Raw genomic sequence first — 22,022 nt, 5'->3', positions numbered from 1 at the left:
TAATTAATTCTTCAAAAATAATAAATTGGTTTTCTTTCTTTATTTAAACTTATTATAGAATTTAAAGAATTTGAAAAACTATCAATCTCAATAAAATTAAATATTCTTTATCTCATTCACACTTTCAAGTGTATTAGATTACCATGCCAGCCAAATGAATAATTCAATTATAGAAATATTATTAAAACAATAATTTTTAAAAAAAATTTATATATTAATATTTTCAGCAAAAAGCAGCTCTATAATTTACCAATTTTCCTCCTCTACTTCCTCTTTTCTGTATATAGTCACTAAATTCTCTATTAATTAATCACATAAATAATATAATTAACAATTTTTTCCCCCTTATAAATTTTAAAACTATTTTTTTCTTTTTTTCTTCCGATAATTTTTCTTGACTTTAACAGTAATTAGCAAGTCTCCCGCCTAAACTTTACAAACTAACATTACATGGAAATACTTATTGTAGTTTGCGCGCCACTTTAATTTAATTACTACAAATAGTTGATTAGCTAATTACCAACATTTCACACAAATTTATCAAAATTATTTAATTTTGTTGGCGCCAAAGTGTTTACTATTTTTTAGAGGGAGTATTGCTAGTATTAAGGAATGAACATGAATCTTAAGTAGTGATTATTTTGTTTTTCCTATTTTCTAAATCTCTGGTTAATTTGTTCGTTTGATTTATTTATTAATTAACTGTAGCTTCATTAAAAGATTTTATCGTTTTTTAAAATTAAAGCAGATTTAGGAAATATAAATTAGTGGAATAATATTACTAGCAATAAGAATTCATGATATAAAATAAAAATGGAATTAATCAAAAGATGAAGGTAATATGAAAAGTGGGGTTTGTAAAGTGATCTTCCCTTTTTTTCTTTTAAAAATATTTGATTTTTGATAATAGTTTGTCTTTCTTATAAATAGATTTCCCTTTATCATTTTTCTTCAAATTCATAATTTTTTGGCAATAGTTTAATTAGTAATATTAAGGTGATTTATCATGATTATGCATTTTTTGGAATAAGTTGATTGTTAACCCAAACATTTAGTGAATTAGAGAGTTCTTCTTTAAGAGCATTAGCTTTTTGACCAAAGAATTCTGCCATCTTCGAACTATAAGAATATCTCTCTTGATCACTCATTTGATCAAGAATTTCATTTTGGTTTGTAACATCTGGTGTACTCTGTTGGTAATTTAAAAGAAAATGGAAAAAGTTGGTTAAAAAGTGATTGATTGTTTATTAATATATAAGTTTTGTTCAATTTAAAACTTACCAATAATTCAATTTCCTCATCAGCTTCTTCCAAAACAGATGCAGCACACTCTGACAAGTCCGATCCTTCTGGCGGATACAACATTTCATCAGCTGATGTTTTTTGTACTAATACAATTGGTAAACCAGCTTTATCTATAAACATTGATATATAAGCATTATTTTTAGTTTTAATAATAACTTACCTGGATGAGCTTGGTCATAAGCTGCTCTAAGTAATTTTCCAACATATTCTAATCTGGTCATTAACTAAAATTGTTAAAATTATTTATCACTTAATTCTAATTTCAATGATACAATAACATACCTGAGTCTTGCTGGCCAATTTGGTTTGTAGAACCTCATCAACAGGGCCCATTAACTCATCTCTAAACTTGGAAATTCTTCTTTTTGCTGATTCATATTCCAATTTAATATCAGTTGTTGCAGTATTTAGATCTTCAGACAAATCATCATAAGGTCCTTGTAATCTATCCTTCTATAAATTTGTTTTTAAAGATAAATATTAATACAACTTAATTGTTTTTTTTTCTTCAGCCCAACTTACAGGAATCATGAGCGCTCCTCCAATTGGTCCATTCTTAATGGATTCAGCAACTCCACTAAGAAGTCCGCTTGCAAGTGCTATTGGAAATTCAGATTTAGCCTTTGAATTTAATTGAACTTGATAAGAATTTCCAAATAAACTGATAATTACTAGAATTCCATTAGAAATATATTTGAGTTTCATCTTTATTCTCTACTTGAAATATCTTTCCTAGAAAATTATCGTTCAATCTAAAAATAATTCCGTATTACTTCCTCTTATAATATTAAAAAATGATTTTAAAATTATTATTTTTAACTATTCAATTTTTTCACTTTACATATTCATTTGCATTTTTGCATTTTTTTTCTTTGCATGCACCGGTATTATGAAATATTTTGTCCACATGATTAAATAGAAAATAATTACATGCAAAATTTTTAAAAAATGTATATATACATATATATAAATTTTTTGCATGCAGAATAAAAATTTAGTAATGATTGAAATTACGGTGAATCAAGATATGAATGGGTTAATATTATGGAGTTTTATAATAGAATAAAGTAAAGAAAAAGAAATTAAATCTAGTTGAAAGTAAAGAATTAAAAGTTAAGCAATTTTTGAAACGTTTTATTTAATTAGACTATATTAATATTTGAAATTATTAATTAATTAGTTTTTTAAAAGCTAAATATTACAGTTTGGTTGAAGATTCACAAACCAGCAACGGTAGTTTTTTAATCAAATAATTGGATTTTGTAGAAAAATCATAAATATTTATATTTGGACACTTATAAATACCAGGATTACATATTTTAAGTGGATATAATAAAGTAGGATGCTCATAAATATTTTGAGAATGCGATGAGGCTGATTCTGGAAAATAATTTATTGGCATTGAGACATATAATGGAACAATGGGTGAGGATTGATCATAATCAACAGTCACAAGTAAATTTAATGGCTTATCCTTTTCATATGGAAATACCTCAATAATTAAATAAACCGTTTCACCTGGGTATTTTGAAATTCGATCAAAAGTACATGTTGCTTTAAAGTTGAAGTTTGATTCAATTTCCAAATCATTATCATTATTCAATATTTTATTGCTATTATTGTTATCAGCTTCCATGTTATTATAATTACTCGAATTTTCATCAAAATTCGACTTTGAAGAGTAACATACTTCTTGAGTGAATTGAGAACAAATTGATTGAACAGAAGCTTGAGGGGAACTTGGACTAAATAAATAAGAAGAAACTGCAGAAGAAGATGATGATAAAGAATTAATATTATCCTTATCGTTAACGTTATAATGCTTATTTATACCCATTGCGTTGCATTGGTTTTCTTCTCCTGAATGAATAATTTTAACTTTTTGATCAAAATTGATTTGAAGAGCAAATTGAGAAAGAATTAATTTTGAATTAAGTTGTGTTGATTTCCATTTTATAAAAATAGGAATAACAATGGGCATAAATGAATAATTTCCATTCTTTTCATAGGTATTTTTTTCTGATTTGAACACTTTTTTCTCATTTATTCTAATTAAAGAACATCCCAATGACTGATTATTACCTAAAGTAAAAGGAAGATCAAGTGGACTGTTACCATTTAGCTTCAAATTATGACTGAATATATCATAAATCAATATTGAATCTGAAGATTCACCAATGTTTAAAACTTCAATGAATAGAATCTGAGAACTCTCTTGGAGAAAATAATTCGAAATCGTGAGTGGAACTTTAATAAATATTGGCTTAGAAAGTGAATACGAATATATCTTTGAATCCGAAAATTCATTTAGTACTAATAGATCACAAAAAGGACTACCATATTTAATATTATCTTTCTTTATTTCGCTACAATTTTTATTAATTTCATCATCCGTTATTGAATTTTCAAAAACATTATTCTGATGATACTTTATCAAAATATCAAAATTTAATAATTCATTCCAATATTGTGGCTTAATAATAATGGAACATTGAAAAATATACATCTTGCATTTAATATTATTCAAATTGTAAATACCTATTAAATTAATATATGATCCATCATCTAAATTCATCAAGCTATTCCGTTCTTTTCCTTCATTATAAATCTCCAAGTAATTATTTTCCTTAGTTATTAATACCTGATACTGTCCTTCCCATGTAAAATTACTCAAGACCGATTGTTTTTCAGAATTTGACAAGTCAAAAATTACGTCACACAATTTAAATTCTTTTTTTAAAATTATACCTACAAGCACTCGTCCACCTTGAAATATATTAAGCATCTTCTCATTCATAAATATTTTCTGTTTGTTATCCAAATATTCTTCCAATAATTTATCATCCGTACTAATTTCATCCAATCTATATTTTAAATTGGTTTCATCATTTTTTGTGAGAAAAATGCATTCCACGCCAGAAATTTCTGAAACTGGAAATTCTAGAGAATTATCAATATTTGACTCAGTCATTTCTCCCAGCATTACTTTATTCATTTATTTATTTATTAACTCACTTTTTTTTCTTCTAAAAAAAAAAGGTATTTGTTTTTATCAAATATAAAAATTTTCAATGCATTAAGAATTCAAGCAAGCAATAAATAACGCATTATCATTTCATAATTCGCATAATTAGAGAATCTGTGTTCAGTCACTTCAATCAAACATAAATTTAGTCTTTTATATTTCGGATAACTTACAATCATTAAAAAATGTTATTATAAAAATAATTAAATAATGGTCAACCCGCCAAAACTTTGGTCAAATTATAATTAACGGAATTATTTAATGGGGGTATTAAAGTCGGGAGGGGGGGGCAAAATTAGTTCAGAAAAATGCATTGCATGTTTAGGGTTAAAATTTCATTAACTATTAAAAAAAAAATAATAATAATAATTAATATAATTGGAGTAAAGGAATGATTTGACAAAATATTTCTACTTTGAAATTAAATAAAAGAATGACAATAATAATATTTTTTTAATATCGTTGATATTAATAAGAATAAAAAAAGAAAAAAATGAGAAATTCAAAATAATAATAAAAATTCAAGAATGGGATATCGTAAAATAGTAAAATAGTCAAATTTATATAATAAATTTTAAACTTTGAAAAAGTCAAATTTCATCCAAAAAAACATATATATAAACAAATAATGTGAAGAAATGAAAAAATTTCTTCAAATTAAAATTTTTGATATTTTAATGAAATCTAAAACAAAATTTTATATTTACGTAATATTAATCAATTGGTTATTTTCAGGAATAAGTAAAATAAATTCTCAGTATGTAACAGAAATATACCAAAGTAAGTGACAATTATTTGATTTCTTTAGATAATCTAATCCATGTTATTTTATTAAATAAATTTTAGCATGTAATGAACAGGAAGGTCAGAATGCAAAATGTGGTCCGGGAGCAAATTGTTTTATTATTGGAAAACAGCCAACGTGCCATTGTGCAGTGGATGTTGCAACGGGAATTTCATTATCAGGAAATCCATATAGAGGGTGTACATGGGATTTATCTGGAAACTGGCAGTTATATACAGGAGAAGAATCATCAAGAGTGCAGCCAATTTTAAGTCCATTAACTAATGAAGAGTTCTTGTTTAGGTTCGATAGAACAGATGCAGTTTTAGCTACAAAATACATTACAGGTTCAATATTTACTGTTAATGGTATAACTCAAGCTGCTAATGGATTATTTTCGAGACTATTTCTCGATGCAAATGACAATACTGCTGTATTATTGGAAAACGCTGAAGGTTTTGTTGATCAACATGGAAGAACAATAACATTGAGAACAAGATGGGCTGATACAACTTTATCAAAAGCCAATCAATCATGTAAGTTTATTATTCATTTTCATTTCTATAAAAAGAAAATTCATTTTTTTAAAAATTAATTTCTTGCAATATTTAGGGTTATTTGATAAACACGATTTAAGTGGAGATTGGCTAAGACCTGATGGAGTTAAAGTACATATAATGTATATAACAAAGCCAATTAATTGGCCGGTAAAGTCAACTATATACAAATGGTTAAGAGCTTATTGGTTTGATGATGCATCATTAATATCTCCAATCAGATTATGTACAACATTATTTATGGACAAAACATATAAAGATGAAAAGCATTCAATGTCAACTTCTGCAAGATTTGTTCAACTTGGTTTCTTTGGTGCATTAAGATTTGGTTCAAATAGGATTGACATATATTCACCTTCAAGTGGTTATCAAATATTATCATTAAGGAAAGTAGGCATTAATTTACCACCATATGTACCATTTAGTTTAGGATCAGTAATAATACCAGAAAGTGATTCTTATAAAACAAATACAAATATACAACAGTCATATTATGGACAGAATATTCAAGGTGGATATTATGCTGATGATTATAATAATTACTATGGAAATCCTAACTATGATTATAATAACTATTACAATAATGAGCAGGTAATATTTAATGGAATGGGTTTGTTTAAGAATATTACAGAAAAAATGAGTAATACAAGGACTAAGGTTAATAATAATTCATCAAAAATTGTCAAAGATGAACTGAATGTTGATAATTATCATTTTAAATTTGGCTTGGAAAATATTAATGAGGCGGAAAATATTTATATTAGAAGAAATTTATTATAATTAATAAACTGGGGAAAAAAATTTAATATTTAAATAATAAATTTTTTCTCATTAAAGAGAAATAATGACGTGGAATTTTTATTATTGAAAAATATTATTAAATTACATATCATTTAAGCTATACATGAAAGAACACGAAATAAAATAATTATTAATTAAATTTGAATTTTGAAGAAAACAAGTAGAAGAAAAAATTGTTATATAAAAAAAAAAGTAAATAAATATATAGTTACATTTAAATATTAAAATTCAAGTAAAATTAATATGCAAAATTAATAATTATTACTAATTTAAGTTTGTATAGTTTAAATAAATATATTAATAAAAAAGGTAAACTTCAATGATTAAATTAGAGAGAAAGAATTATTGTTGAATTTTTTAAATGATGAATAATAAAGAGGAAAATTTAATAAAAGAAATAATATTGAAGAATTTACCAATCAATGATAGAATTCGAATTAAGAGGAAATTAAAATTAGAGGAAATTGATTTAAAAGAAGTTGACAATGAGATTTGGAAAATAATCAAGAAAGATTCAAAATATAATACTTCATTAAGAACAAATATCATTGGATTATTTAAATTAATACAAATTTTAAGATTGAATTATGATATAAATGATAAAATTTCTGAATATTGTGATAATATACAAGAATTGATAATATTTGATATAAATGATGATAAATGGGATGAATTATTGGAATTGTTATTTAATGATAAAAATGAGAATATTGCAAGAATCACGTTTAAGAATATTAACAAGATAAAATTTATAAATAATGATATAATATTAAACAATTTTGAAATGAACTATTGGCTAGATTGGTTATTTAATAATATTAGTTTAAAAGGAAATCCTGGGTTAGAATTGTACTTTAAAGACTGTAGATTTTATACTAGATCAAAATCTTCAACTTTAAGGATTGATAATAAGAGAAGAAAGATATTGGATAATGACAATTATTTAATAGAGACTAAAAATATTACTAATGCTAAGAATCAGAATATGGAGGAAAAAGAATCTTTCATTTATTCACTATTGGCTAGAATAAGAGATTACCAAAAAGATAATAATAATTATTATAATAAGAGGATCAATAATGTAAATTTGATAAAAGAACAACTGTTGAGTTTTAATATGGTTAATATTGTGATAAATCAAATTGAATTAAGGAATATATTTAATTTAATACTAAATAATATGGAAATAAAATTGAGTGAGTTAAATATAAGTCAATTGTTAATGTTTGATAATATAAATTATAAAAGTAGAAATCAGATTTATTTAAAAAATATATTGAAAAATATGAATTTGGAGAAAACAGGAATAAATTTAGTGGATTTAAGAATATTGTCATTTAATGGTAATCATTTAAGTGATGAAGACGCATTATTAATATTGAAGAATTTTCTTAATAAGATTGTAATAAATAATGATAATAGTAAAAATACTAATGAAATAAATTTGGGCAAGTATGAAATTTATTTTGATTTCTCTAACAACTTTATTAAAGACAATTTTTTGAATAATATTGAAGAATTTTTGTTGGAATTTGATAATAATAATTTATTAGAATTGGAAATAAACTTGACGGGAAATCCAATCAATGAATTTTTTATTTTAAATAAATCATTTCCTGATAATATTCATATTATTTTTGATTATTTACTTCCTTTAACATTTTCGGATGATTTACTAAATAATTTTTATTATGATTGTGATAATGATAAAAATTCAAATAACAATTTAATTCTAGCAAAATCATATAATAATGAAAAAAACCATATAACTAACAATTTAAGTGTCATTAATAATGAACAAGATGAATTTCGATTAATGAAGGATAATTCTCAAATCTCAAACGACTCTTTTTTTGACAAGAATAATTCTCCAAAAACCATTAATAATCTATTCAACGATGATTCCTTGTATGATTCTGACGAAGACGAAGACTATGAAGATGACGAAGAAGAGGATGATGACGAAGAGGATGATGACGAAGAGGAGGATGACGATGAAGAAGAGAACGATGAAGTATTTGAATACAAGTCGGAATCAGGCTCAAGAAGTTATCATCACGATCAATTCGTAGAAAACAATTCAAAAGAGAATAGAAAAGAAAGGGAAATTGATTATGAAGACCGGAAATTGAATGTTATGAATCAACAGAAAAAAAAAGAAAAGGTCTTAATTGTACAAGAAGAAAATGCTATAGAATCATTAATATCCGAAACTAAATTAAATTACCTGAATCTTAGAAAAAATCAAGAAAAATGGAATTAATTTTTATTCCCCACAGTCCTCACAGGCGCCATAATTGAGCCGCCTGATTCTAATCATTTATTTATTACGTGTATATTATTTCATAATAATAAGTATAAAAGGAAATTATTAGAGCAATAATTATATTAAAGTTAAGAATTAATTATTTTAAGTTGAAATGCAAGAATATATATATATATATTTATTTTAAATTAATGAGAGAAAAAAGAAGCAATAAAATTTATTTAAATAAAGAGGGGTGTGAAGTTTTTTTTTTTCATAGAAAAAAAATTATTATTAAATTAAATTGGAATCAATTTAATTTAAATCTTCATCCTATTTAAATATATAAAATTCTTTTTTCTTTCTTTTTTGGAGACTAATAGTTATTATAGACATATACAAGAAAGAATAATTTATAAAGAATTTAATAATAAAAATAATAATATATGCTTTGCCTAGATCAAATTATTCCTAAAGAACATTTTTAATTTAAGTAAAATCTAATAGGAGTAATAAGTAATATAAGAAGTTGATCAGGACAAGAAAAGATATATTATTTATATCATATAACAATGTTCGAGTATGAAAAGAACTGTACATTATTAGTACCAGCAATTGTTGGTTTAAATGCGCCAACAACTTCAGAATTACAAAAAAGATTGGAAGATCCAAGTGATAATGAAAAATGTAAGGCTTTAAGAGAATTAATCATATGGATGACTCATGGAGAGTCTTATAATAGACTATTAATGACTGTTATAAGATATGTGGTACAAAGTACAAATCATAAAGTAAAAAAGTACTTACAACTTTATTGGGAAATTGTGGAAAAGTGTAATAGTGATGGATCACTTAAAGAAGAAATGATTCTTGTTTGTAATGCTTTAAGAAATGATTTACAGCATCCAAATGAATATATCAGAGGATCTACTTTGCGTCTATTATGTAATTTAAGATTTATTAAATTAATACAACCATTAATAGAATCTATCTTGGAAAATCTGCAACATAGACACTCTTATGTGAGAAGAAATGCTGTTATGTGTATATATTCTATTATTAAAACATTTGGAGTTGATATAATTCCTAACGCTGTAGATGAAGTTGAAAAGTTATTATTAATAGAAGGAGATGTATCAACTAAAAGAAATGCATTTCTTGTTTTAACTTATTGTGATGTTGAAAGATCGTTGAGATATATATTATCTATTCAAGAAAATGTTACTTATATGGGAGATGTCATTCAGATGGTATTATTGGAATTATTAGGTAAAAACTACAAAGACCATCCAAATTATAGAAATAATCTTGTTCAACTTATCATTAATATTACTCAGTCAGGATCTTCTGCTGTATCATTTGAAGGAGCTAATACATTAATTAAGATTGGAAATTCTACACCAAATAGTACTATAAAGATTGCTTTACAAGCTTATATTAACTTATTATTAACTCATTCTGATAATAATGTTCGTTATATTGTATTAAATAAAATTTCCAAGATTACTGGAATTACTTCAGCTTTATATATTCTACAGAAATGCTTTGTTAAAGATATTTTAAGAGTATTATTGTGTTCAAATTGTTATTCTTTGCAGATTAAGGTCATTCAAATTATGTTATCATCACTGTTAACTAAAAATAATTGTTTGGATATCTTTCAATTTTTATTAAAACATTTACAGGATGTTTCAATCCAAAATTATAATAAGTTTAATAATAATAACAGTAATAATAATAATAATGTTAATGACAAAAATAATGATAATGGAGGTAATAATCATAATCATAATGGTGGTAACAATATTACTAACCATCCTCACAATCATCATCATCATATGGTTGGATATGGAAATAATGAATTTAATCAAACTTATCATTTTACTTCAGATATAGACTTTAATTACTATGATAATACTAATGATTACACTAGTTTTGGTATCGGAGGAGGAGAATCTTTTGGTGGATTAAGAAGAATGAATTATGGAGGAGGGAAATTATCAGATTTTCAACAATTTCAAAATTATCAGTTAATATTAATTAAATCATTACATGAAATTACAAGAAAATACCACAAAGTTACTTTTAAACCTATGATTAGTTCAATGATGGTATTTTTATCTAATTCTAATCCTATAGTAGTTAATGAAATTACTCAATTTCTAAAGGAAATGGTTATCAATTACTCAGAATATCAAAATGAAATTGTTAATCAATTAATAACTCATTTACCATTCATACAATTCAGTAGACCATTGAGAACTTGTTTGTGGATTTTAAGTGAATGTGAATATGGAAATGATAAAAAGAAGATTATTGATGTTATTAATGTAATTTACGATTCTTTAGAGCCTTTACCTTTAAAATTAAAAGGTCATCTAAAGAAAAGAGATAGTCAAACTTTAGTGAGAAATGATGATTATGACGGTGATGACGATGATGATGGTTTTATTGGAAATGATAAAGTTGGTATAAGAGGAATAGGAAATACCTCTTCTACAAATATAGTAACAAAGACTGTAATATTGGAGGATGGTACATATGCAACTCAGGATGTTGAATTTAATGTTGATGGATATCATAACAATAATAATATGAATTCTACAAATTTATCAGGAAATAGTTGTGGTCAATTGAATTCTTCTTTGATTAGTAATGGAGGGGTAGATAATCACAATATTGGAGTTAATAATACTAATAACTTGAGAAACATTATTGTTAAAGATGAAGACTTGCTTTTAATTGCAAGTATTGGAGTTTCATTGATGAAGTTAGTATGTTTTCCTAATATATTTAGATCTAAGGATGAACATGAAATGAATATTGATAAACAAAATAAACTTAATATGGAAGATAATATATTGAATTTGGGAGTACCTATTTATAACAAAGTCTTTCATATTATTGTATGTTTTTTAAGATACTGTTTAAATGATCAAAAAAGTGGAGGTATTCAGAATGATACAACTCACAGATTAAGCCATTGTTATATTTTACTTAAATCAATTTACAATGATTTGGATCAATTGAAGAAGAGTGAGGGAGAGTTAGAAGGAAAAAATCTTAAAAATTTGGAATCAATTAGATTAAGCAAAAGCACAATAATTTTAAGAAAGAAATTATTTCCAAAATTCCAAGGAATTAGAGGGAATAAAGTAGAGTCTGGGGGAGGAGGGATGAAGCTAAAGGATTTTTGTAAAGAAAATAGGCGCTCAAATAACAATAATAATTTATTAAGAAGACTTCCATATAATGTGATTAATTTTAGACAATTAAAAGAAAAGGTATTTTCAAATAATGTGGATATAACACAGATTAATGATGATGATGATGAATTTGGATGTATTGATGAAAGTATGTTAGTGGATTCTCTAAGTATTAAGGATGTTAGTAAAGGATTAGTATTGGGAAGAAGGATTGAACAATCTACTTCTAAGAGGATTTATGCAATAACGGGTTTAAGTGATCCAATATATATAGAAGCAATACTTCAAGTACAAAATCAAGATGTTTTACTGGAATTGATAGTAACTAATCAGGGTTATAAGGCAGTTCAGAATGTACAAATTGAATTATATCCTTATGGGAATTTAAGAGTAATAGAAAAGCCTCAAAATATTAATCATTTAGATCCTGGAAATACTATTCATGTTTATTCTATTGCACAAGTTAAATCCATTGAGACTGGAATATTGTTTGGTTTTGTTACATTTCAAACAAAAAATTCTCAAAATGATGGATTAGGAGTAGGAATGGGATCAGGAGGGGGATCATCTTTTTCTTCATCATCTCAATTATTAGGTTTGAATGATATTGTGGTATTGAATGAAATTAATATAGATTTAATAGATTTCATTACAAATTCAAATATACCTTGTCCATTATTTAGACAATTGTGGTCAGAATTTGAATGGGAAAATAAAATCCCAATACATACAAGCTGTGAATCTTTTATGCAGTTTTTAAAGTATTTGATTAAAGAGACAAAGTTATCATTGGTAGGATTTAGTAATGTTGAAAGTATGATGATGATTGGAGGAGGCTCTGGCATTGGAAAGAGCACTAATAACACTAACAATAATATTAATATTAATAGTGTAATTAGTAGTGGGAATGCAAATCATTTAATAATGATGGATGAAAAATCAAACTTTTTTGCTACAAATTTATATGCAAGAAGTATTTTTGGAGAGGATGCTCTCGTTAATATAAGTTTAGAAAAACAGTTAAATAGTAATCAGAGAGATTTTGGCACAGCAGGAAGAGAAAAGGAACCAAAAATGATGATAACAGGAACAGTTCGCATAAGAAGTAGGACACAAGGTATTGCTTTATCTTTAGGTGATCACATAGTTTCTCTTCAAAGAAAGATACCAAATGATGAAGATATATTAAGATCTTGTGGTAATATTGTAAATAATAATGATGAGAGCAGAAAGGCTGCTAGTACATCAGTGAATACAATAAAGAATACAGGAAGTGAGAATGAGTACAGTTATGGTAGACATTCTCGTTTATTGAATATAGATTTTGGTGAGATTTACTGAACGAAAAGATGATTACTATCTATAATCAGATTTTTTTTTTAGAGATATATACACTAATGTTGTTTGTATATTATTAATACTAGTAATAATATCTTTCCTGTTGTTTTTGTTCTATATACATTTCGACGTCGCATTTTCTTATTTTCTGTGGTTATATATTTAAGGGGGAGGGGATAAATGAATGTATGGAGTATGAAAAATAATAAATCACTCAATATTAAGTTCTTTTGACTTATTTTGAATATATCTTTCAAGAAGAGGATGATCGTTAAAGAATGATTGGTAGAAAGGAGAATACTGAGTATAGATTCTTTTGAGATTTTGAATATAAAGATAATGGTACTTTTTAACCATTTCTCTAGAAGGGTTATTACTATTGTGATTGTTTGATTTAGAATTTGACGAATTATCAATGGCGTCAGAATTTATTGGTTTTCCAATAACTATCAGGTAAGGTACATTTCTGACAGGTAATAAAGGATTCCACCAAGTTTCACCACAAAATATAACGCTTGGTAAACTGAAATCATTAAGTGTCCATCTAAACCTTTTAAAGTGTTGGAATTGGTGAAAAGATAAACATTCACCAAAAACATATACTGGGCGTATTAAGTAATTATACTTTAAACAGTACTTAATAAATCCAAATCTTTTTTCAATAAATACAGTATCTTTACCCCAATTTAAAAGTATGGTTTCATGAAACCCTCCAGGAAACATGACTAATGGGCCTTCTTGTCTTTTCATAGTTTGTTTAAATGAAAAATGTGAAGCTCCTCTTAATTTTACTGTTGAATTCAGTATTACACTAATTATTGGTTGCAGCCATACTAGTGATTCTGTAACAATTAAATGTAACTTTGAGAAAATTCCACTTATTATTATATACATGGACCCTATTCCTAAAATACCATGTGGATGTAGACATAATAATTGTTTTGAATTAATATCAAAATCTGGATCTTCAATAATAATTTTACCAGGGCCTAAAATGAATATTACTATAATTATTTAAAACTTATTTTAAGATTAAGTCCAACTTACCAGTCCAATGATGAATGTCTCTTGTTAATAAATTACTTAAATATTTAATTATAGTGGGAACATTATCATGCCAATTGAAAACTATTGGAACTAAAATAATGGTTAATAAAAGTAATACCATATTCCAATTTCTAAGAAAAAACCAATATACTAGTCCAATAGGAATTAATATTGAAAACCCCCATGTTAGGATTAATATTGTATATGAAATACAACCTAGAATTGGTTTTATTCCTCCTTGTTGAAAATTAACCGGAATATCAACTATTTTTATTTTGCATTTAGACTCTTTAATTAAAATTTCATTTCTTGCACTTTTCATGTTAAATAAGTAGCTTAAATATAACGCAAGCTTTTTTTTCCTCGTATTTATCCGTATTATTCAAAACTTGTTATTGAAACCATAAAACTTTACTTTCACACAAATATAATTACCAGACTTAAGAACTAAATTACTCAAAAAAAAAAAATTAAGAAAACAACCAAATTTATTTACTTTTCAAAACTTACCCAAAAACTAATGCAGTATTTTAAAAAATTATTCAAAATTGTCAATTTTACACTATTTATTTGTTATTAATTCTTTTTTTCTTTTTCTTCCTCTTGTTTGTCGAAATTAATTCCTATTACGAATTACCGGTATTGAGAATTAAATATTACGTGTAAATTTTTGACCGGTATATTCAAACGATTTCATGTGGACAAAAAAAATATATATATACAAATATTTTTACATGAGTAATTTTTAATTTTAATTATTCATTGAAAATGCAAATGAACAAATAATATATCAGAATTTTTAAATAAATGAGAGCTCTGTAAAATTAATCAATAAGAATTTTGGGGAAGAAAGAGAGATTACTATTATGATTATAATTTCTTGAAAAAACAAATAATATTAGAGGAATTAAAGAGAAAGTATTAATTTCTAAAATTACGAATTTAAATTATTATATCACCTTAAAGTACATTTTAAGAGTGTTGTTGTATATTTCATTAATAAATTGATTGAATGACAATTTCGAATTTTCAGAGTAATTCTTAAATAGAATTTCAGCAACCTGAATAATTTTTACTGGTTCGTTTCTTCCTTTTACAAGCTTATCTTTTTCCCATTTTGAAGGCTTATTTACTTGAGGAAAGTGTGTTTCAATTAAACTATAACTAGAATGTGTTGGTTTAATGTCACACCAAGGAGAATCTATATAAATCAAATTGATTGTTTTTGCTAATATAACTAATAATCAAAATATCTAAAAAAACATTACCTGTTTCAATATGTAATTTATTCAACGGTATATTATTTACTACATTCAAGTTATCTTGAGTTTTTAAAGAACAACCATTAATTCCAATCTCAAGACCCGTCTCTAGAATCATATTAAGTTGATCCAAGTTGCCAGTAAATGAATGTGCTACTCCACCTCTTTTAATCCAAATATTTTTCTTTTCTTCAATTATCTTAATAAATTTTGAATAACAATCTTGGTCACCTCTAATATGCAGAAACATTGGTAAACTAAACTCTTCAAGCAATTTAAATTGCTTTTCGAAGTATTTTTCTTGAACCTTCATACTTGAAAAATGCAATCTATCAGAATCTAACCCTAATTCTCCTATTGCTTTAATTCTACAAGAATTCATTCTTATCAAGTCCTTCATCATCTTTAAATAATTATCAGAATGTACTATACAATCCTTACAATTCATATCCAATTCTTCATCACTCTTTTTATTACAATCATTGCACAGAAATTCCTTTTAAAGTTTAATTAATTATTGAAAATTATTCTAGTAATATTATAATTTATATATATTTCAACTTACTTTTGTTCTTGTTGGATGAACTCCAACAGTTGTGAATAATAATTCACAATTTGGGTCCAGCTCTTCACAAATCTTCAATGCCTCAACAGCTTCCTTGTAGCTCCCCGAAGTTATTAAAATCTTATCCAAACCTCCTTTAATTGCTCTATTAATTACACTGAAAAAAAAGTAATGTAATTCATTCATTTTCAGAATTATCAAAATGAATACTTTTTTTAAAAGAAAAAAAAGCTATAAACACATTTATTTTACTTACACTTCTAAATCCGAATCATGTTGTTTCTTATCATTATAAATACCTCGAAACATCAAGTCTGTCAAATTTGATCCAATGTCTATAAATTTCAACTCTTCCATTAATTTAATTCTCAAAAGAAGAATGTATCAATAATTTTTTACCAAAAATTTTAATTTCGATTATTATGTTAATTTCTTTCTATTTATATCCCGGTTTAATATAAAGTATCAATAAATAGAACAAGAATAATTTATTGTTTCTAAAGAAAATCAACTATAAAAGATTTTTAAAACTCAAAATTAGTGCAAAAAATCAAATAAAAAAGTCTAATTCACACTTATTTTTAATTAAAACAAAAAATTTTAAAAATATATATATATATATTTGTATATATTCTGCTTCAAAATATAGAATCTTTAATTACTGAATTGGCGCCAAGTTGTGGGGAAAAAGGTATCGGTAAAATAAATTAAATTTAAATTAATGCTGAGATAAATATTTGCAAAGGCAAGTATTGGTACATATTGGTGTAATAGTGAGAACAGTGTGAGAAAAAATTGAAAGCAAATTCGAGAACCAAGGCAAAAAGAGAAGGATTTGAGGAATATAAAAGTGAGAATCTTAACTGGAAGAAACGTGGAATCAAACTTAGTGTGAAATATTGAAAAATCAAAAATTAATCTTGTTTTTTCGTTTGTTTTTTCTCCTCAACTGAAAGGAAATAGAAAAAGATGTCTAATAATGTAACATTTAATTCATTTCCTCCTGCCTTGGAGCGATCATTTCTACATTTCTTAAGAACATTTAAAAATGAAGAAGGCATACCTAAATATGTGAGACAAGTTGAACAGTTACTATCATCCAGACTAACAAAAACTGTTTATATTGATGTAAATGATATGATAAATTTTTCTATTGAAAATAATAAATCGGGAAATGATTCAAATATCGAAGAGAGAAATACCAATGGATTAATTAGTGGACAAACTATGCTACTTGCTTTAACTGAACAATATGGTGAATATAAACAGGCAATAGATAACTTAGTAACAAGCTTCTGCAAAAGCTTCACTATAGGTGATGAAAGAGGAGATGGGAGATTAGATCCAGGTTTTGGAGGTTATACTGCTTCTTTCTTTGGATTAAGATGGATAGAAAGTTTAAGAACTTTAAGATGTGAAAAACTTGGAAAACTTTGCAGTTTAAGAGGAACCATTACAAGAACCTCCGATGTACGACCTGAACTACTTAAAGCATGTTTTGAATGTGAAATATGTGGATGTATTGTAGATAATGTGGTACAGCAATTTGTATACTCCTTACCTTCAGTTTGTCCTACTAAAGGATGTGGAAATAGAACTGCTTGGCAACTTAGACTGGAAAACTGTGAATTTGGGGACTGGCAAAAGCTTAGAATTCAAGAACATGCAACTGAAATTCCCCCAGGGTCGATGCCAAGGTCTATGAATGTGATTTTAAGAGGAGATTTTGTCGATAAATGTAAACCAGGAGATAAAGTAATCTTCACTGGAATGCTAATTGTTGCTCCTGATGTACCTTCTCTAATGAAACCTGGAGAAATACCATCAAGTGTCTATAAAGACAGAAGCAGAAGTCAGAATGAATCTTATAACTCTGGAATTAGTGGGCTTAAATCTTTAGGAGTAAGAGACTTAGCCTATCGTCTCTGTTTCCTAGCTTGCCATATCGAAGTCGTTAATGCTATTGCATCCACTGATGATGGACGTATTATTGAACAAATCAATCATAATCATCACCATAATCAAGGTACCGAAGGCATCGAAAATAATAATGAATTAAATCAAGTTGAAATGGAAGTGAATCAGGAATTGGGAGCAAATACAAGTCTTATGATTGATCATTTGAAGGCTTTAAATGTACAGGAGACCTCACTAAGAAAGTTTTTAGAAATTTCTCAACATCCAAATGGAATTAATATGCTTGCCAGATATGTTGCACCACATGTATATGGCTACTCCCAATTAAAGAAGGGAATATTGCTTTTATTGGTTGGTGGAGTAGAGAAGAGAACTAAAGATAATATTAAGTTAAGAGGAGACATTAACGTTTGTATTGTTGGAGATCCATCCACTGCAAAGAGTCAGATATTAAGATTTGTTAATGAATTCTCTACGAGAACTGTATATACATCTGGAAAAAGCTCAACAGCTGCTGGTTTGACCGCATCCATTCATAGAGATCCTGATCAGGGTGATTTTGTAATAGAAGCTGGAGCCTTGATGCTTGCTGATAAGGGTATCTGTTGTATTGATGAATTTGACAAGATGGATGACAAAGACGTTGTAGCTATACATGAAGCCATGGAGCAACAGACTATCTCAATCACTAAAGCAGGAGTATTGGCTACATTAAATGCCAGAGCTTCAGTTTTGGCGGCTTGTAGTCCATTAGGTGGTAGATACAATCCATCTAAGACTCTTTCCCAGAACGTTAAGATTTCTGCTCCTATTTTATCCAGGTTTGACCTTTTCTTTGTAATGATTGATGACCCAGAAGATGTTTATGACGAGGTACTAGCATCATTCATTGTTGGCTTGCACTCGAAAGCAACTGAAGGATCGGGAAGAGAAGTAACCCAAGATGAAATGTTTAATCAAAAACAGTTTATTGATCACCTCAGTTTCTCAGATCCCAATAATCTTCAACTCAGTAAGAGTGAGCTTAACCAGTATATAGCCTATGCAAAAACATTTAAACCTTGCATTACTCCAGCTGCAAAAACCATCCTTGTAAGAACTTACAAAGCTCTCAGAATGGGTGACGCTACTTCTGGAGCTAAAGCAATGAGAATTACCGTGAGACAACTTGAAAGTCTGATTCGACTTTCTGAAGCTGTTGCAAAGCTTAGATTCTCTTATCTAGTTACCCCAGAACATGTAGAAGAAGCTTGCCAAATCTTTAAAAGCTCACTGAGCAAGATTAGATATAATGATATAGACTTAGGCGATATGGATGAGTATGATGATGAGGATGAAGAAGAAGAAGAAGAAAACATGAAGGATTTAACAGGAATGGAGGATGAAAGGAGTCATAGACTTGAAAAAGTAGGAAATAAAGATGATCAATACTCTGATGGAGAAGATAATACTAAGATGTTACAGGAATTACAGGTGTCAAAGAATGTAAGAGCTTCATCTAAGAATAAGAAGAAGGCAAATGTTACAATAGGATACAATGAGTACTTCCAAATAGCTAGAAGATTTGTGGATAAGCTTCAAAGCAGTGAGAATTCAGAAATCTCCATAACAGACTTAATAACGTGGCATATTTCAGAGTATGACCATCCAGAGAGCGAGGAAGAGCTCGGAGAATTGGAGGAAAAATACCACAGAGCAATCCAAAGAATGATTCACAGAGATATGATTTTGTATATATCATTCCAAGAGGAGATCATGAGTCAAAGGAACCAACCAGAAAATGATCAAGAAGAGGAAAATGAGGTTATCTTAATGACTTACGTTAAGGTACACCCCAACTACAATGTAAATGATACTATTACATTGCCTCAACCATCATCAGGAAATAAACCTCTAACAAGGCATGCAGACTTCGGCTACCGTACATTCCAAAACACGGAAGAAGCTAACGGATCTTACAGAGATTCGCAAGAAATTGGGAAAGAAAATGATATTTTGAACTTAAATGAAAATCTTGAACCTGAAGACTTTTTACCAGAAATGGAAGATTCTCAGTCTAAAGAGTATCAAACCGACAAAATATTACAAGAGGAAGAGGAAGAGGAAGAAGAAGGGGAGGATGGAGAGGGTGATGACGAGGAATTAGATGACGGAGCATCAAGTAGAGTCTAAACTTTGACTAAATTAATTAGATTTCAAACTTTTACATTGTTACTAATACTTTTCTAGTAGAAGGTTCATTAGCATTACTGTTATTAATTTTATTATTTACTTTAAAGTGAATTTAAGGGAAAGAAAAAAAATCGAGGATATCTTTTTATCATTTCATATAATATTAATGTAATTTAGAATTAAACTAGCGGGTACCGCTTAATTTGTCCTTAATACTTTCAGATGATCTAACTAATAACCACTTGAGGTTGATTAGATTCATGCTCATAGCTCTATTCCATAATTCTCTTTCATTGAAAAGTAAATTAGGGCGGATACCTCCTATAGTACCATTTCTTTGGTCAACAAGATAAGGTAGACTTTCTTTAGTTCCAGGAATTGTATTATATACCGTATCTATAAGAAATACAAATAATGATATCCCCTTATCAAAATTAGTACATTCGTTATAGTCTGAATTACAGAGTGTGCTACCATGAAGAGGCCATATCGAAGAGTTCGAATCTTTAATGGTAGAATAACTCCCACTTGGGTTGATGCTCAAAGGGAGTTTGTGACGATCTAAAATAGTATACAAAAGCAGAGCCGAAGTACCGAGAGCTGCATTGACCTCATTCCAATTCTCGAAATCTGCCTCAAATAATGCAGGACTAAGTCCATTAATACATGTAACCCCATCTTTAACTTGTATGTAAAAAGATAAGTTCAAAAAATCGGATCTTTTTAACCTCTCTAGGTACCCTCTCAAAAAATTTAAATGGTTTTTCATTCCTTCTCTCTTTGTTTCATATTGAATTAACTCTTGCTTTAAATTTAGTTCCAGATTCTGGTTTTGTCTTAGCTCCGCAAGATCGTCCATTTCTATAATATTAATCGCATGAAACCTGCATTCGTTATCTCCTTCCTTAATATCTTGATCTGCTTTATCACAATCTATTTCGCTAATCTGATTTTCATTATTCATAATCTTGTTGTCTTGGCTAAATTGCGTCATTTTTAAGAATTCATTATAAATATTCATAATCTCCAAGTATTCCTTGCTGGATGCTTCAAAGTTGTCCTCAGAATTGGCCAATTCATCCTCAGATCTATTATTAATAATGTTCTTATCTTCATCATGGCATTCTGATGAAACAAATAAATCTGAAATGTCTTTGTATTTGTCCATAATACTTATCTCCTTGTTCAAAGCCATTGAAAACTGTGATATTAAACAATTCATGCAATCTACACAAAGTGATTCCTCGGCATTAGTTTTGTTACTCAGAGTCCTGTTATCCCTCTCTATAGAAACTTCAATAAATTGTAAAATAAAGTCTTCAAAGTTGTCAGGATTCCTTTTTTCTAAACTTAAATAATCTAAAAACATATCATGTACTGATTCAAAGGTCTTTCCAATCTCGGAAGAATCTAATTCATCCTCCAAATCATAAACCAGCTCGAAAAAACTTCCACACCTTGAACAAGATCTAATTAAATTTTCACCCACTTTTGGATCCTCCTCTAACTTGCCCTGAATTTTCTTGCTTCCTAATCCAAACAAAAACATCTTAAATCGCAGTATAACAAAAACTCGTATTCAGAGCTCTTCTTTCCTCATAATGGTACTCACAGCTCTTGATAAAATTAAATGATTATATAATTTTTTTTTTTTAACCTATAAATTATGACTCTCATTCACATTATTCACAAGGGTACCTTTAATTAATTTACGTGCCTTGGCGCCATCTTTAATTTATTTCATGAATTCATTGGAAAAATTTTATGATTTAATAAATTTATTTAAAAAACGTGCTAT

General features: G+C 27.4%; 9 protein-coding genes across 9 annotated transcripts; 4 read left to right on the top strand and 5 right to left on the bottom strand.

The window, feature by feature from the left end:
* Nucleotides 1-1,010: 1,010 nt before the first annotated feature.
* On the bottom strand, nucleotides 1,011-2,010 carry ELE39_000026 (uncharacterized protein; the record flags this gene model as incomplete). The annotated part of the gene is made up of 5 exons (XM_067344792.1): nucleotides 1,011-1,190; nucleotides 1,282-1,415; nucleotides 1,466-1,529; nucleotides 1,588-1,758; nucleotides 1,828-2,010. 5 exons carry the CDS (start codon nucleotides 2,008-2,010, stop codon nucleotides 1,011-1,013), a joined length of 732 nt encoding a protein of 243 aa, XP_067200814.1.
* A 493-nt stretch (nucleotides 2,011-2,503) lies between these two features.
* Nucleotides 2,504-4,300, bottom strand: ELE39_000025 (uncharacterized protein; the record flags this gene model as incomplete). The annotated part of the gene is made up of 1 exon (XM_067344791.1): nucleotides 2,504-4,300. One exon carries the CDS (start codon nucleotides 4,298-4,300, stop codon nucleotides 2,504-2,506), a length of 1,797 nt encoding a protein of 598 aa, XP_067200813.1.
* A 1,491-nt stretch (nucleotides 4,301-5,791) lies between these two features.
* Nucleotides 5,792-6,451, top strand: ELE39_000024 (uncharacterized protein; the record flags this gene model as incomplete). Its single annotated transcript, XM_067344790.1, has 1 exon — nucleotides 5,792-6,451. One exon carries the CDS (start codon nucleotides 5,792-5,794, stop codon nucleotides 6,449-6,451), a length of 660 nt encoding a protein of 219 aa, XP_067200812.1.
* A 382-nt stretch (nucleotides 6,452-6,833) lies between these two features.
* On the top strand, nucleotides 6,834-8,735 carry ELE39_000022 (uncharacterized protein; the record flags this gene model as incomplete). The annotated part of the gene is made up of 1 exon (XM_067344788.1): nucleotides 6,834-8,735. One exon carries the CDS (start codon nucleotides 6,834-6,836, stop codon nucleotides 8,733-8,735), a length of 1,902 nt encoding a protein of 633 aa, XP_067200810.1.
* A 554-nt stretch (nucleotides 8,736-9,289) lies between these two features.
* Nucleotides 9,290-13,264, top strand: ELE39_000021 (coatomer beta subunit; the record flags this gene model as incomplete). The annotated part of the gene is made up of 1 exon (XM_067344787.1): nucleotides 9,290-13,264. One exon carries the CDS (start codon nucleotides 9,290-9,292, stop codon nucleotides 13,262-13,264), a length of 3,975 nt encoding a protein of 1,324 aa, XP_067200809.1.
* Nucleotides 13,265-13,471: 207 nt separating this feature from the next.
* ELE39_000020 (diacylglycerol acyltransferase family) lies at nucleotides 13,472-14,630 on the bottom strand (the record flags this gene model as incomplete). The annotated part of the gene is made up of 2 exons (XM_067344786.1): nucleotides 13,472-14,250; nucleotides 14,309-14,630. The coding sequence occupies 2 exons, from the start codon at nucleotides 14,628-14,630 to the stop codon at nucleotides 13,472-13,474; spliced, it is 1,101 nt and encodes a 366-aa protein (XP_067200808.1).
* A 628-nt stretch (nucleotides 14,631-15,258) lies between these two features.
* On the bottom strand, nucleotides 15,259-16,492 carry ELE39_000019 (hydrolase family; the record flags this gene model as incomplete). The annotated part of the gene is made up of 4 exons (XM_067344784.1): nucleotides 15,259-15,509; nucleotides 15,577-16,006; nucleotides 16,136-16,292; nucleotides 16,392-16,492. The coding sequence occupies 4 exons, from the start codon at nucleotides 16,490-16,492 to the stop codon at nucleotides 15,259-15,261; spliced, it is 939 nt and encodes a 312-aa protein (XP_067200807.1).
* Nucleotides 16,493-17,104: 612 nt separating this feature from the next.
* On the top strand, nucleotides 17,105-20,224 carry ELE39_000018 (DNA replication licensing factor MCM6-like AAA ATpase; the record flags this gene model as incomplete). The annotated part of the gene is made up of 1 exon (XM_067344783.1): nucleotides 17,105-20,224. The coding sequence occupies one exon, from the start codon at nucleotides 17,105-17,107 to the stop codon at nucleotides 20,222-20,224; it is 3,120 nt and encodes a 1,039-aa protein (XP_067200806.1).
* Nucleotides 20,225-20,408: 184 nt separating this feature from the next.
* Nucleotides 20,409-21,773, bottom strand: ELE39_000017 (beclin1; the record flags this gene model as incomplete). The annotated part of the gene is made up of 1 exon (XM_067344782.1): nucleotides 20,409-21,773. The coding sequence occupies one exon, from the start codon at nucleotides 21,771-21,773 to the stop codon at nucleotides 20,409-20,411; it is 1,365 nt and encodes a 454-aa protein (XP_067200805.1).
* Between the last annotated feature and the right edge of the window lie 249 nt (nucleotides 21,774-22,022).

The sequence above is a fragment of the Cryptosporidium sp. chipmunk genotype I genome (genome assembly GCF_004936735.1).
Source record: "Cryptosporidium sp. chipmunk genotype I strain 37763 chromosome Unknown contig_1, whole genome shotgun sequence".
NCBI lineage: Eukaryota > Apicomplexa > Conoidasida > Eucoccidiorida > Cryptosporidiidae > Cryptosporidium > Cryptosporidium sp. chipmunk genotype I.
Note: the sequence above shows the minus strand (reverse complement) of the source record. Positions and strands in the feature narration are given on the sequence as shown.